Source organism: Pomacea canaliculata, linkage group LG3 (assembly GCF_003073045.1).
Source record: "Pomacea canaliculata isolate SZHN2017 linkage group LG3, ASM307304v1, whole genome shotgun sequence".
Classification (NCBI taxonomy): Eukaryota; Metazoa; Mollusca; class Gastropoda; order Architaenioglossa; family Ampullariidae; genus Pomacea; species Pomacea canaliculata.
This window is the reverse complement of record NC_037592.1, coordinates 26,986,817-27,003,397: the sequence shown is the minus strand read 5'-3', so window position 1 is coordinate 27,003,397 and position 16,581 is coordinate 26,986,817. Positions and strand designations below refer to the sequence as shown.

General features: G+C 39.7%; 1 protein-coding gene across 1 annotated transcript in view; it reads left to right on the top strand.

The window, feature by feature from the left end:
- Positions 1 to 16,581, top strand: part of LOC112560694 (gamma-aminobutyric acid receptor subunit beta-like) — a 59,277-nt gene that overhangs the window by 32,573 nt on the left and 10,123 nt on the right. Inside the window, exons 6-8 of the mRNA XM_025232710.1 lie at positions 8,829 to 8,966; positions 9,115 to 9,267; positions 13,355 to 13,605. Coding sequence (XP_025088495.1) covers positions 8,829 to 8,966; positions 9,115 to 9,267; positions 13,355 to 13,605 — 542 coding nt within the window. The remainder of the gene's footprint in view (positions 1 to 8,828; positions 8,967 to 9,114; positions 9,268 to 13,354; positions 13,606 to 16,581) is intronic.

The window sequence follows — 16,581 nt, the reverse complement described above, 5'->3', positions numbered from 1 at the left end:
AAACGTACTAGTAACAGCTTCGAAATTAGTGCGGTGGGTTTCAGCTTTTACTGTGCAAGATTTGTAATACTCAGCCATTTCTGCCTCTGCCCTGTTTTCGTAAACTTATCAAACTGACAGTCAAACTCATAATAACGTGACGCGATTATCTAAACACTCGTGTAAATCTCGACTGTATTTATTCAAGCCACTCACTGATACAGGTAAAAATGTATAATTTATTATCATTGGTGATCATATCATCTAGCAAAGTAATTGTCACGACTGTTGCTCGCCATCCGAGGAAATAACAAAGGAATCAAAGACAATGTTCACGGTCGCATTTCATTGGCTTTTCAGTTTCCTCCCTTCTCTTTCTCTTTCTTGTGACATTCTTATTTTGTCTCTTTCCACAAATTATATTTTTTCTCCTACAATTCTCCCATTTGAGACTATTCTTCACTTGTCTCAGTTTCCATTCTCGTTGTATAACGTCTGTGCCTCGCCATCACCATCATCCCCCACCCACCCAAAACATCCGCTTTTCCCCTCTTCCTCCCCCGACACAGCCTGAGAAACAGTGCCGCAGTTTCACGCAGCAGATTTTAACGGAATCTGACTCACTGGAGCAATCATGGAATGCGAAATAAAATCAATGTCAAACCGTTCCCAAGCTGCCAACCTTTCGCTTGAGATGTTGCGAAGACCACAGATAGAACCCGAATTCTCTAAAACCATATGATTAAGCTACCATCACGTGTAAGAGAACCTGGTGTAGCACGAACAACAAAAAGAACAACACTAGGCCACATTTTTGGGGGTGGGGAGAAGGTAAAGCGCCCACCAGATTTTTTTTTTTTTAGATATTCGTAGCGAAGCAGTCGTGTATAAACAAAATTCTCAGTATGGGTAGTTGCCCGTTGATGGCATTTTATTAATTTGCCAAAGAATGACATGTCTATTGATCAGTTTTAAGGGTTCATTTGTGTACTTTAAGAAGATATTATCGATCGTAAGATTCCATCACTGGATCATCCCTTTTGCCCCACTAGATACACAATTTCTCACTCGTGTGTGTGTGTGGGCGTCTGTGAGTATTTAGGACACAAAGAGTACAAGAAATATAAAGGAGAGAGGGAAATAGCGATAAGGTGAGAATGATGGAAGGAGAAAGGGAGGCGAAAAGTTTTATTAATATCCGAACACTTTTCATTCGTGTCCCTCCAGGTCTTGCCGAGATGTTTTGATAAGTTTTCTGAAGGACTTACAAAGCCAGGAGCTCCCTGTTTCGTATATAGTGTCTCACGGTGTGTGATGCAAATATTATCTATGCTTGGGTAAATTGTGTCTCCTCTTTTGCTAAGTACAACATCTGTTCGCGTTCTTGGAGACTATAGTTTTGCTTTTAGCAGAGTGGGTCTGACTTTGCAGACAACGAGCGTGTATAGGTATGAAGTCGTGAGTGAGTGTGAGATGTGCACGTGTGTAAGAGAGAGTGGGTGAGTGAATTAGTGTGCGTGAACGCATTTTGTGCGTTTTTATGCACACATTTGTGGTTTTTTTTAAGGATACATATATGTATATATGTATATATGTATGCATAGTAATGCTTAGTGATGTACTATATTACATTCATAAGCGGTCGTTAGGAAGTTTACAGACAGGCCGAGAATTATGAAGACTGGCTACCCAAACAAAAGGGATCATCTCCGAAGCCCTCAAGCTGACTACTAGTGATGTTAACATCTCAACCTGAATAAAGATAGCAGAAACTGATCAGTTAGCTATATTTGTTCTCTGGCTTATGTGTCCAAGTTGACTCCTTCAGTGTAGATTTTGAATTTTTAATACAGACACTTTGAGATGTGGTCCCCAATATCCCGTGGGAAAACAGTCATCATCGTCTATTCGAAAGGCTTATCGAATGGTCTTACTTCTTCAAAATCCTATCGCCAATAATTCTTTTGGTAAATAGAGAAGACAACATGTTCTGCCTAAATAATCTTTTTAGGACATGTCCTGTCATACGTGTGAATGCATAATTTTTATGTAGCTGTCTTGTAAACAATGCCAGTCACCGCATGGTCACGCGAAAAAGAACGTGTGTCTAATTTAAAGTCATCTTTAGTGACACTCGACGAAATGTGTTCTAAGAAATGTGTTCTAAGAAATGTGTTCTAAAGCATGGACTACTAACCAAAAAGTCTTGTAAGAAACGACGTACAACGCCTTGCTGTTGTCCTCCCTAATGCATGTTGACTTGCCTTTCCTCGATTCCCCTTTCCCTACTCCCCCCTCCCCCCCCCCAAAAAAAAAAATAAAAAGGAAAGAAACAGAATTCTCGCATGTGGGGAAGAAATCGATGTGTTTGTATTTACGCTTTTGCTAAAGATAACGCTACACCGTTTCGGGGGTGGGTGGTGTGTGGGTGGGGAATCGAGCATGGACTATAAGAGAAATGAGTGCAGCTTATTTAAATGGAGTGCAGGCAAACACCCGCCCCACGCACTTGCCCATGTTTATGGGAATGTATTCAGCTTTGCCCCTGGCCGTATAGGCATGCTCCTTCTCGCATTAGTGTAAGCGATTGCTTAAACAATTGACTAACTCGTGAAACATGTCTCAAACGCTCCCGCTGAGCACATAGTGAACGAGAGAGAAATGCAGACGATATAAAGACATTTCTCGTCGTACTGAATGAAAACTGCTTAATCTAAGATGAATACAAATGAAGCAATTGAAAAGCGATGATGCGAACGCCATTAGTGAAATAAAAAGAAAAAAAGAACGTGCGTTTGGTTGCATCTGTTCATTTGCAAATTTAGAGTGATTGAGACATGACCACCACTTCCCCAACCCCCGACACACAGAGCTGATATTTATATCAACCTTTAACTTGAGAAGTATATATATATATAAATTTATATGTTGTCTAGTAAAGGCTAGAAACAAACCTACGTCAAACTATTTCAAACTTCTGTAAGAAGGAAACAGTTTTATGATTGTGTCTTCCTCAAGCCGAAGGCATTGCCCTAGTTCTGTCACAACCGCAATAATTCTAATCGAGCTCGCACTGACATCAAGATTGCTGCTTTGTTTCTCTGGCCTTTACAACCTCCCCTGACCTGACTGGCTGAACTGCTGAAACACTACCAGACGAGCAGTGACTATCACAAATGATGTGCATGACCTAGCTGGTTTGCCATAGAAGTGAGCGTGAACATACAGAGGAAAAAAAGTTGGCGGAGAACTATATATATACTATCTCTCTTTCTGTTCCAGCGGTCTTGTATTTTTTCCTTCTGATTTTATTTTTACAACTTCATTCATTTCTCTTTTTACTGTTACTGTGTTATTGTTTCATTAAATACTGTAGTACTAGCGCCTGCTATTACTTCAAATTAATAGACCTAAACCAGCATAAATAAACCAAGATGATTCTAGAAAATAAAGCACGTTTATATATATACTACTCAAATCCCTAATAATGATTTTTGTAATGGAAAAGGCAACTGCTGAAAAAAGAAATGGAAAGGACTTCGTTGAAAAAAAAAACTACAAGCTGCCTTGTCCTCTCATTGAAAGAATGAGAAATTGCTATGCGTCGACTATCTCATTGTTGTGTCAGGGTTTCTTTAGATTGCAAAACAACAATCCCATAATTTAGGGTGCCTTCTCATGGTTTCGCCACTGTTGGTTTTGAAAAAAAAAGTGGAAACTTGTATAAACAGAGAGCAATCAGACACTGAGAGAGATTTTTTTAAGTCGCCCTTTCTTTCGCAAGCAAAATGCTAACGCCTTACCTTCTGTGTACTAGTTCTGGCAAGCACAAAGCAGTGTAAATTCTTATGTGCGAATGCTTCAACTATAACCTGAGATAGTCTAGGCTGCTGCAGGAATTCCGAAGACGCATCATTCAGAGCCCGGTACATAAATGTTAATAACCAAGCTGTTAAAGGATGCCTCTAGATATATTTGTACATAATGAAATATTCTAAGAAAAAATAGGCTAAGGGGGATGATGTCTAAGAACTTGTCACCTACCAAAATTTCAATTATTAAATTGGATTGTCATTTCTGTTGTCAGAACAAAGTTTATTAAACTATGAAAAAAATTGTATTTTTAGAATAAAATTCTTTAATAAATATGATATTTCTAATGTTATATAAATATGTGACGAAAAATATTGGAGATAATAGTACTCAGTGAATTCGGTTGTATAACGTATGAATATCAATATCCCGGGTCGTTAATTTTTCGCTCACTCACTTGCTCAAAGGTATAATAAGATAATTATATAATAGTCGCTTATTTCCCACAGACACGCGTGAAAAATGCATTTTTAGCTGCTAAATTCAATTGTCAGTATTTTTTTTCTTCAGTTTTTCCACTTGTTTGGGATGAACGTTTTTACGTTCGATGGTATAATGAAATTTGTAGATAAATTAAGTAGTGATAGTAAACAATGTTTTGGCATTATAACACTTATTCGTAATCTCTCACCACACTAAAGTGTCTTTCATAGAGAAGTTGTATGTTGTCACGCTATCAGTCTGTTTTGGCATAATTTATTGTCTCTGTTTCTTACCAACTAAATTCTTAAGAGAAAAAAGCTAAATTTGTCACGATGACTTATTCATTCGAGGTTTATCATGCTGTATAAAGGCATTTAAATGTTTTACTAAAATACAGAACAAAATGGCTTGACACATTGTGAGATTTGTAAAGGGCAAAGTTGAAAAAACCAGGCATTTAAGATGATTGAAACGGGACTTGCCTGCTCTGCGCGTCAAGGCATCCATGACAAATCTGACGTTCCCTTTCCTCCAAACCCCTCGATCACCGAATCGAAGCAGGTTTGACCCAGCTATGGCGGTGGGTAGATCGCTTATTTTTGGCTCAGGTTGTGCTCTAAATCTTATAAAAGGGGAGATAAATTTCAACAAAGTACATACCCTCTCATTACCCCCCAATCACTTTTCCATTGATCTTTCGTGGGAATTTGCACTAGGATATAACAAGTTGTCAGCCCTGTCTAAGCGCACCCATAAAGCTTTACCAAAGGGCAAACAACAAACCAATGCGAGTTCGACAAACGAGGGATTCCTAACCGTTTGTTTGACGCCAGCCTTACAACTCTTATTCTCTTCATTTTGTTCTTTCTGGAAGTATGAGTACGCAAAAAAACTCATGTAGATATTAATGATAGACAGCAAAGTTACTTAATACCCTTGTGCTTAATTATTTTATCAATGTATTAATAAAGACAAGCAAGGTGGTATTGCGGCAGAACAATACTTTTCGGCTCTGCATCTCAATGACTTTAGACCAGTGGCCTTAGCATCGTTCGTCATGAAAGTATTGAAACCAATCATCAAAGCACTTCTTCTAAATGACACTAACAATTATCTTGACCCCCTGCAATTTGCATATCAGTCCAAAAGAAGTGTTAATGATGCCAAACTGTTTATCTTTCATGTTCTGTGAAAAACACCTGGAGAATCCACAAGTTGTTTGCTAACTTCTCATAGGCTTTAAACACCATACAGCCAGATATCCTAGCTGGAAGACTCCTCGACGAGTATTCTGTTGACCACCAGCTATTGTCATGGAACATCCATGTTTTGGTTGACATGCAGCAACGAGTATTTGTCAATGGCACTTATTTATATATATATATCTAAGCAGCTTCAGAAGTAACCACGAGGGTTAGAATTTTGTTGTTTTCGATGACACAATGCACTGCTTTTTCTTCTTCACGGGCCAATAGATACCCATAGTGTAGCCTTGACTGAATTTATTGTCTGGTGCGCTCACACTTTCCTAGAACTTAATTTAAGACCTAAGGACTGTCTCTAATTTCCCCGTAAGTGGCATCCATGACAAGGATGTGAAAATTGTCCCTACTTTTAAACACCTGGGCACCATCTTCGATGGAGACCGCTGTCAAGCTGTCATGAAAAAGGCTGAGCAGCGCCTCTTTTTTTTCTCCGGAAGCTAAAGTCTTTCTCTGTCTCCCAGAGATTTCTACAGCTCTTTCATAGATCCCACATAGAAAGCGAGAGCGAGTTGTCCTTCTCACTTATCTATTTTTACAACAGTTTATCATCGAAGGACAAGAGCAGCCTACATCGTACTGTATTCACCTGCTCCAAACTCAATGGGACAGCCCAGACGTTTCTTCAGACTCTATATAACAGGCAGAAACTTCTGGAAGTGTCTAAATTTCTTCGTGATGACAGGCATATCCTGTCAAGAGAATTTTTTTCAACTTTCAATCAGGAAGTTGATTCTGTGTATTTGCATTGAAAACCAACAATCTGAGGATATCTTTTGTTGTTTTGGCCGTGCGACTTTTGAACATTGCTTTGTCCGAAAGACTGTAGCTCCTATGTAAGCAGAGGATACAAATATGTTGGGGCATTATGTTTTGTTGATGTGTTTCCATATATGGCTGCCTCTAATTGCCCTCTGGAATTAAAAAAAGTTGTATCTTATCCTTTTCTTATCTTGAAGTAAGAACATAAATCCATTTCGATTTTTTAATGTATATTTTCTTTATTTATCCTTAACTCTATTTCAGTTAATTGCAACCACGCATACTTTTCCCACAAGCTACGTAAAATAAATGTACATTTATATTTATAGCTTGTACTGCAGCAAAATCCCATGCATCAAACAGCATGGATAGACAAATTATCCCCAAAATAAAACACTTATGTCATAGGTTCAGTTTTAGCCTCAGCGTGAATTATTTTTTGGTAAAGATAAATCCCCGAGTTGAAGGCATCTCACGGTAAATCGCGTTCATAATGGCATCAGTCAGTCAGTATTTGGTCGGCATCAAACATTTTTCGAAAATAAAACTTTATCATTCTACCTCAATGAACTCTGCATCGATCTCGTTCAGTGTATTTTCTTTGTACTTGCTAGTTATCTAGCCCCGCCTACCTCTTTTCTTGCCCAACACTTCTTAAGTCTTCAGACGTGCTGTAAAAATCTCAGTGGAAGCATCTCCCAGAGACCACGTTCTCTTGCGTGAGGTGGCGTGAGAGGCCATCAGCCGTAGTTAGGAAACAGCTGGTGCCCGCATTCGTTCTCCTGACATGTATCGATCACACAGCAACAGATTTGTAATGAGCCTGTGAAGTCTGCAGTGATTTTCGGCACAGAAAGTATCAGGGAAAGCACTGGCGACTGTCAGTTCCTTGCGCATTGTCATCGCTCAGTGTAAGAATTAGTCCAAGAAGCAGCTTACAAGCAGTCGGTGGCTGCTATGGTAACGCATTCAAGAAGTCGTGCGCGTTCTAGCTACTTGAAAAGCCTACCCCGACGCTTGCGAGCATTTAAATTCTCAGCCTGTCTGCGCCTGTTACTACCTGCTTGTTCGTTCGTCTGTCTCTCTGTGTCCGCGTGCTTACGCGTTCATGCCATTGTGTCGCATGTGCGTTAGTGCGCGCGCGTTCATGGGTGAGCTTATGGCCTCGCTTCGTCGCTTGTTTTCATTTATGCTCAATGGTCGAAATACCGCGCGTGCTGAAGCTCTTGAATGTGAGAGCAAGGCATTAAAAATAAGACAATTTGTTGGTTATATTCGCGTCCTGGAATAAGCCAGCTTTCCCTTTACCTGCACAGCATAAGACTATAAAATACATAACAATACAAGAGGGTTAAAAATAACCTTTCTTCTCCTCTGTTTACTTTTCATAAGTCTATTCATAAGGCAAATATAAGAGGGATGCACTTGTAGCATTATCTCATGTTCACACAGACTACTTAGTGGCAGACTTTTCCTTATTCTTATTTGTCCTTAAGCCCGGGGTCTACATCTGGAAAAAATTATTTCCCTATTAGCATGCAATACACACTGATGGGAGTGATTATCATAAAGCGGCTATATAAATAGTTGGTATGTAAAAATACTTTCTAGTCTCATAATCATTGTGACTTTCATTCGCGCACTTTAATTGGGAAATGTCTTTAAAATATCAATTTTTATAGTTTATTACAAGGTTTTGTTCATTTCAGACTACATCTCATCACAGGTCTTGCTTTGGAAAAGTATTCTAGTTCCTACATCGCTGAGGATATCTGTAATAAACGTCTTTGGAGGCTGTAGATTTTATCTGCGTCTATTATGCTTCCATTTATTTTTTAGAAGCTGTTTATGGCTAATAGAAATACTGACAGGAGAAAAAAATGAAGCCTTTTGGAACAAGGGTACAGGGTTCACAGATCATATAACATTAAAACGCACGTCTGGACGTTTTCCTGCATGCATATTCACACACACGTACGCACGCACACTTACACAGATACTGAGCATACAAACCAAGTATTTTAGAACTCAAAGCGCGTCTCTTTTATACATATTAGATGTCTGCTGGTGTTTGCAGATAATTTCAAAGGAACTGAGCTTAGCACCAGATGCATAATTCCCAAACTCTGGGCAAATAACGTCCCTTTCGTTCTCTAGACACAAGCCTATAAACATCATGATCCACAGAAAAACCATGACAACACGAACTGCATGGATAATATATGCTTACGTTGTCAAGGCAACAGGCGGTGAGAGCATCGCAGCCATAAGCCATCCATGCAATATGTTATCATTATAGAGCAGAGAGACTGTAACAAAAATATTTTATATATTGTTCGTGTGGAAAATGATAAACATTATCCAAGGATGCAAATTTCAGCGAGTGCTGGATCGTACAGTCTTCTATCAGTCAATTAATCAATTGGCTACTCAATCGATCTGTCGTTTAATCACATCATATAGCCATCCAGCCTTCTGTTTTGTCTTAGATGAATATACCACGGATGACATACTTCTGCACTGTTGCAGATGGCTATACCATGGATGACATAGTTCTCTACTGGCTGAACGACAGAGATGCAGTAACTGGAGTGGATGATGTCTCTTTGCCCCAGTTTTCTGTATCTGACTACGAAACAAAGAATAAAATAGAACAGCTTTTAACGGGTAAGGCATCCTGGTTCAGTTCTCTCATATTATGACACGAAACTTGCATTTCTTGCTGTATTTTAACATTTGTCATCATATGCTTCACACTTAATTGTACTTTGCTTGCAATTAAGCAAATATATATGTGGAATTCTTGTTGTTGCAGGTGACTACCAAAGACTATCCCTCACCTTTAAGCTCCAGCGAAACATTGGATATTTCATCTTTCAGACCTACTTGCCTTCCATTCTTATCGTTATGCTTTCATGGGTCTCATTTTGGATTAACCATGAAGCTACATCCGCACGCGTGGCGCTTGGTAGGTCTCTAATCAGTTACCAATATCTTGCTACATTTAATTTGCATGATGTATGATACTTTTTAGCCAAATGTCAAAGGTTACTGAGTATTATAAGACTTTATAAACCTATATAAATCGTACGTTGATAAAATTATTAGTGACTTTAAAAAAATACATTCTTTATGTGATAAAGATCTACAGCACAAAAACCTTTCATAACCCAGAGGTCATATCCTGGATAACACTCGCAATATGAAAAGAACTATTGTCAGAGGAAAGAACTTATTAAACAGTTCTCCCCTTTTCCTTTCGAATGCTTATTTGTTCCTGGAATATTTTTCATTCGCTTCCTGTGTTGTATCACAACAGGAAGTTCGTTCCACCCGCACCATTCAAAATCCAATTTTCAGGCCATGAAAGCGCCTCTTCTCTTCGACAAAATATTGCAGATGCACTGGGCCTGGAATTAAGAGTCGTGCACTTTGAACCGTGGACACTTTATCAATTCCTCCACCCTAAACTGGAACACTGTCAAGTGTGCAGGCAATCTTCTTCGGAGTTTACTCCGCAAACACATCATCTCCACATTTCGGAAATGTTGAAGCTGCCTTAACGTAGGGTCTGCCTTATTAAACAGATTTAATGCTGACATGTAGTGTCAGTAAAGCCATTTAGTTCTACCTTCGGCCGTTGAGATTTTCCTCTTGGCCTCAGTCAAGTGCCAGAAGGCTCGGCGATGTCCCAGAACTTTTCAATAAGCGATTGTCGGATCGCCAGCTTGGCTTAAACTTACGGCTGTCTCAGGATTTCTGAGAATTTGTTCTTCCTCGTTTCTTTCACATTCTTTTATTCAATTCACTGTATAGCAGACTTGCCGCGTTTTAAGCGGATTTTCTGTATAGACCGTATCGTATCGTAGTCACACCATTCCCGATATGTTTCTTTGAAAAAATCGTTGGTCCTCTGTTGATAGACTCGATTGTTTTAAACTGTTTTCGGTCCTTTTTTTGTATTACAACACTAACTTTTGTTAAAATTCTTCTTTTACAGATTTTTTTGTGATTTATATGTGTATGTGTATTTGTGCGCTCGCGCCCGTGTGTGTGCCATTATCTTGCGTATAAGGAATTATCTTTTATTTTAAAAAAGTGAAAGAAGTAATCATAATATTTACATCACTCTTTCTAAAGAGAAGATTTTCTGGAAAATGTTATGACCACAGAGCTGGGATATACGACCGAGGGAAAATGCCATGCCTTGAGGAGAAGGCTATTCACAACATATTTGAGTATTGATTTTAGAAAGAGAAAGTGACAACGACGAGAGAGAGAGAACATCAGCGTGGTCCTGTCAAAGAAGCCCTGGAGAGCGAAGACGAAAGGGCAAAATGCGATGTTCGCTGCCTGCAAGGGAACATGATTCTAACTTGGCAAAAGATTTACTTTTTTCTCACTGTAACATATAAGGAAATGGTGGCTGAAATAAGGTTTCTTATCAAGCAGTCTTCTTTCAGCCATGTATTTTTTCTTACTTGCAGTTATAAGTGAAAGTGATAATGAAGTGAGCAGAAAATAAATGATAAAATACTAATAATATGAAACGTTGACCATATTCTGCTAGCAGCTGTTTCCTTCAACTGATCTGGGAGATTTTATTTTCTGACAATGGTTTTTGTATTACATACAGATATGCAAACATACAGTGACGTCGCTATCACAACAGTTCCAGTCTGGAAAATTATACAGCTTGACAATAATGATTTCCAGAAAACAGCTTGACAGGTCTAAGCTGATTGTCAGCAGCACAAAGACTGCACGTGCGTGTTTTCTCTGCACGTGACCTTAGCTTAATTGCACACATCGTCATTACCTTGTGACTGGGACTGTCGTGCAAGTGCGTGAGTCAATCAGCACAAAAGCTGCAAAAAAGTTCGCTAGGCATGAAAGAAACATTATTTCTGTGAGTGCACCTCTTCTACAACGACGCTTTAAGTTGTAAAAGCTGGACTCGAAAATGAAGTCGCCTGTTTTCCAGCTATGTTTTTTTTTCGATCTGCTGCTCAATTAATTTAAATTTCTCCATCACAGGACAGTTTAACGTGCGCCATATCTTTGGATGAATTCACGAAAGTTCCAACTTTGTTCGGATTACGGTTTCAGCTCGGTGCTGCAGAATAGCTTTGTTGATTTTATGCATGTCTCTATCATCTTTTATGAAAACTTTGCCATGCGGATATATATATATACACCTCAAAATTGTTTCCGTACATAAATTTACCAAGTTTAAAAAGGAAAACTAAAAAATTCAGTCAACACAGAGGAAGTAAACTGTAAATGGTCTACCGTGTCTACAGCAACAAAATGTGAATCGAAAACTGTTCTAAAGTTGAGTGACCATACTACACGGCCATGGAGGGCCCATTGCACTTGACTAGAGGTTTTGGACCTTACTTCAACAAGCAGATGAGCACGTGACTTATCAGGACTGTTAGGAAGCGACAGAAGGAGAGGATGGGAGCTCAATTTCTCCTATACATGACAAAATGCACCTCGGTGGCAGTTATGAATAAAAAGCCAACTACTAACATTTTGCGCAGCAAACGAAGCTTTATTATTTTCAAAGATATTAGCACCTGTCTTCACTCAGATGTTGTGCAGTTCCAATTTCAATGCAGTGAATTTACTTCCAACTTTTGGTCTTGATTTTCACAGCGTTTGGTTCTTACAGCTTCACTAAATTATAGAGGAGTCTGATGATGTTTCAGTAGCGTTTCACTCTCAGTTTCAACTCCAGGCTCGTTAAGATCAGGTCGTATCAATGCCTATGTCAGCGCCTGGATATGTTCTAGTATTGATCTTGTAGATGCTGAATTTGAAGCGTATAGGCAGCAGCATGAAGTCGATTTCGTTGTGGACCAATTCGTTTGGCGATTGCAAAGTGTGAGGATGAAGTGTCTTGGCTAATGAGAGTCGATGACTGCGCAAACTCTAGGAGTCTGGTTTCGAATAAGTCCAAATTTACCCACCGCTCCTGTCCATCCCTGCCAGGCGTCTGGACCTACTTCTGCGTTCCAGTCACCGAGTATATCGATGATGTCATTTTATTACTACCTTTGTAATCTTGTCTAGCTGGTTAAATTCTTCGTGAGTGAAAGTCTGAGCATATACTTGGATGATAGTGTGACATTGTGAACCCTGGCACAGATGCGAATGAAGATCAGTGAACTGGATATGAGTGTACAGCTGACAACAGCTCTGACCACTTCCTGATTTACGATGAAACCCACGCAATACTCGTGTCTGGCATCCATCCCACTGAGTTTATGGTTCTCGGCAGCTGTTGTCTCTACAAATTCTGGTCATCTGTACTCCACTAGTTCAACAATGTCCCACCATTCTAGTTTATGGGTGAGTTGTTTCACTTTTCCGAACTGGTGTAATGTGCGGACGCTTTCAGGTAGCAATGGATATTCCTTCTCTCAACTGTATATCTTCTTTTATTCCAGAAGTAAGTTTTTATCCCTACCCTGGAGCTTGCCTATAGGCTGCACAGTCGATGTTGATCCAGGCATAAAGTTTCTTCATTATGTTTAACGCCGTCAGCAACTTATTAAGCCAAGCAGCCCTGTAAAAAATGTTCAACGAAAGAACAGCGTATCCGAGACGAGATCTGAACCCAGGGCAGCCTGTTCTCGTTGTGCTGGTGGATCAGAGTGATGTCCCCTCACCTAATTCGTGTTGGGCGGGATTGTGTGTGTTGACGCAGCCCTGCAGTGTGGAGGACACGGTCCGCTGAACACCGACATTTTGTTATCTTATTTTGACATTGCATCACTATCTGCACCTTCTGTCGTTTGTAAAGCTAATATGCATTTCAAGGCATACATTTTTGTCTTTCTTGGAAGTCAGTTACACGATCCATGAGTAAAGGGTGGATAGAACAAGAAAATGAGACAGAAAAAAGTAATACATACAACAGAAAATATATAAAATATATAAATATAAAATGAGAAGTTTAGACAGAAAACAGACGGACGAAAGAGAAAGAAAGTCAGAGACAGACACTGTGCTGTCACCTCTTGCTTGTAATAAACTTAATTTTACAGGAATTACAACTGTGTTGACGATGACAACAATCAGCAACGGTGTTCGATCGTCCTTGCCACGCATCTCCTACATAAAAGCCATCGACATTTACCTCGTCATGTGCTTTGTTTTCGTCTTTGCGGCTCTCCTGGAGTACGCCGCCGTCAACTACACGTACTGGGGCGCGCGAGCCAAGCGCAAGGCTAAAAAGCTGAAAGAACGAGCCACGTCCATACGAAAAAGCAGATGCGAAGAGCACACAGAAACCTTGGTAAGTTGTTTTTTCTGGGAGAAACGTGTAATGTTACAACATTATTAATGTAAGCTCAGGTAAGTACAGTGTTTACTCAGTTTTACTATAACGTATTCATTCGAAAAAACAGGATTAGGAGACATTCAAGGCATTTTAATTACATAAAAAATAATAAATAGTTCATCTTCATTTGTAAGCAGATACAAGACGAGCATATTCTTAATGATGAAAAAAGAAGCACAGTATAGAAACCATGCCTTCTATGCGCAGACACATTCACAAACAGCACAGACATAAGAATAGAGTGAATCACATTTTTATCATGCTGCTCATCTTTGAGCCTGTAACAAATGTAGAGTAATTGCACGTAGAAAGGGTGATAAAAATCAGGTTCATTAACGCAGGTGGTTCTAGCTTTCCGGCTTGCATACTTAAACAGAAAGAGCACGGGTATTTTACAACACCCACAAGTCGGCTGAGACAAGTGTGACCTGATCTTCATGCATGGATATTGATTGCGTCCCTTGTAAAAAAAAGGAAGGCAAGGAAGAAATGAGGCTTTTGCCATAAAATGTAAGATTCCCTTAGAACGATCTAGAGAGAAATGTCTAGTGACTGATGCCACATGATTTTCTTAAATATGCATGAATTCTTGATTTCTAGTCAGGTGCTCGTCTAGGATTACCGAAGAGCTCCTACATGAAATACAGTCCCTTGAGCTGCATGAAATTTTGTGTAGAGCGATTGATACGATCTTGATTGAGTAGGTCGATATCATATCACTGTAATAATTCTCTGAATAAAATAAATCGGTGCGCAAAAGGTTAGTAAATAATCCATTAAACATTTCCAGCATTCTTAAATTTCTTCCTTTTTCACACTTCTAAAGTATTTACGCCGACTGGGAAAATTTTTATCCATTTCTGTGGAACAAATGAGCGTTTAGTGTATTAGTCCTTACTAGGTAGCCAAGTGGTTAGAGTGCTAGCGTCTGAACGAAGAGCGCGCTGGTTCAATGCCCGATTAGTCCAGCAAATTGCCCCCCAACACACACACTCTTCCCGTCGACCCAGCTTGCGAGAATGGGTACCTGACTCCATAGAGGGTTGGGGAAGTAAGTCTGCGAGTGACAGGATATGGGTTGGTGTACCAAAAAAAGTGAGATCTCACCTCACCCAAATCCCCTACCACCTGAAAATGCCAGGGGATGACCTTTACCTTTTACCTTATCATGAACACTTTCCATTTGTGTAAATGACAATGCACATTGTGGAATTCAATTTTCAAAAAATATGTGAACAAAGAAAGCCCTAAAATTAGCAAGGCCCTATTGCCAAGGGAGTACAAAAGTGTGTCTGGGATGGTCAGCAACTTCCTCACCTTTACCCTTCAAAAAGTTATAAATAAAAATTGGGAGCATGTATTGCGTCTTTTAAACGCAATGGAGCTAGCATATATCACTTTGAGATTACATGATGCAAGTCCCTATAATGAGAAAGAGTCTAGACAACAACTTGGACCAGTTGTAGTCTGGACAAGTCTTCAGGGCATTTTGCGCGTCCAAACTGATGCAAAGGACCTACTCGGGTGGAAGGAGGAGCTTTAACACGAGTGTAATGGAACGTGGTTTCTCACTGGTGGGCTGTGTAGCTTCTCACTGGAATCAATACGGACATGACAATAAGGTATCCACCAAAGTACTAGAATTGTGTGTCGGTCCACAATGCATTTCACGTTTCTGTTCTGCCTCCAGTCCATGTTACAGTCAAGATTAACATTAGGCAAATGAGACATAATACCAAGACTCGAGGGCATGATTATATTTCTTTGATAAGTCGTGAAACCGATATACTTTGTCTTGTTTAAAACAATAAATTTGAGTTCTTCTTTCTTTAGAGGATGGTATCTGATTGCAGACAGCTCTCTCTCTCTCTCTCTCTGCACAATGGGATGTTTTAGTTCTCGAAGAGCACGAAAAGAGAACTAGTTTCTTTTGATTGATCGTAAAGTGAAATGCTGACCCGTGTGACCTACGCACAATACCTTGGCGGATTGGTTCATAAGGCTAGATCTGCGTCTCGAGAAAGATACCCTGACAAGATATATTTTAGCCAGTGAATCTCTCTCTCTCACACACACACACACACGCACGCACGCACACACGCACACATCGCCTCGGTTAACGAAAGAAAATGCGTTTTCTATGTCACCAGGTCATCGTCCATCGACTCGTACAGCAGCAAGGCATCTGTAGCTGCCGCCATGCTAAGAATAGCATATTTTTTTTTATTTTCTTATTCGCAAGCTTTCGTGTACACCATAGGTTTGGTGAATGGAGTCTTAGATAAAATACGGCTTTGCATTATTTCGTGCTTTCTTCTTACAAGCTATATTCGTTCTCCCGCTTCCCGTAACTTTCTCGGAATAAGCGTGTGAAGAGGCTTCAACTTCTCTGCACTCGGCTAAATCATCATACACTAGAACACCACATATTCTAGAACAAAAAATATTCTAAAACACAAGATACACTAGAACACAACATACGCTAGAACACAATATACACTGAAGCTTGAAATCTGCTGTCAGAAAATAAGTTTGCAGACGAAAAGTTATATGTTAACTACACTGCTGTTTCTCTTTATGAACGAATCATGGAAACGAACGAAATGTTTAATATAAGCAGCATATTTTTTAACTTCAACTTTGCAAAAATCCGTTCTTCTCAAAAAGTGTACATATACTTGCATTGGAGAGAGAAAAAAAGTGGCCCCATTGTTTCGTTAGAGACGTCTTGGCTGTAAAACTTTCCTGTTGGGGCAGTTTGCTTCCACTGTCATCAGCTCTCCTTATCACGTGCCCCAAGGGAAATCAGCACACCCTTTTAAATCATGCTCCAGAACACAGAGCTTGGTTCTTCATCAACGTCTTAGCAGACCGTCTAACCGAGGATTACGCCCACGATATCTACCGCGAGATTAGAAAATGTGGACCTCA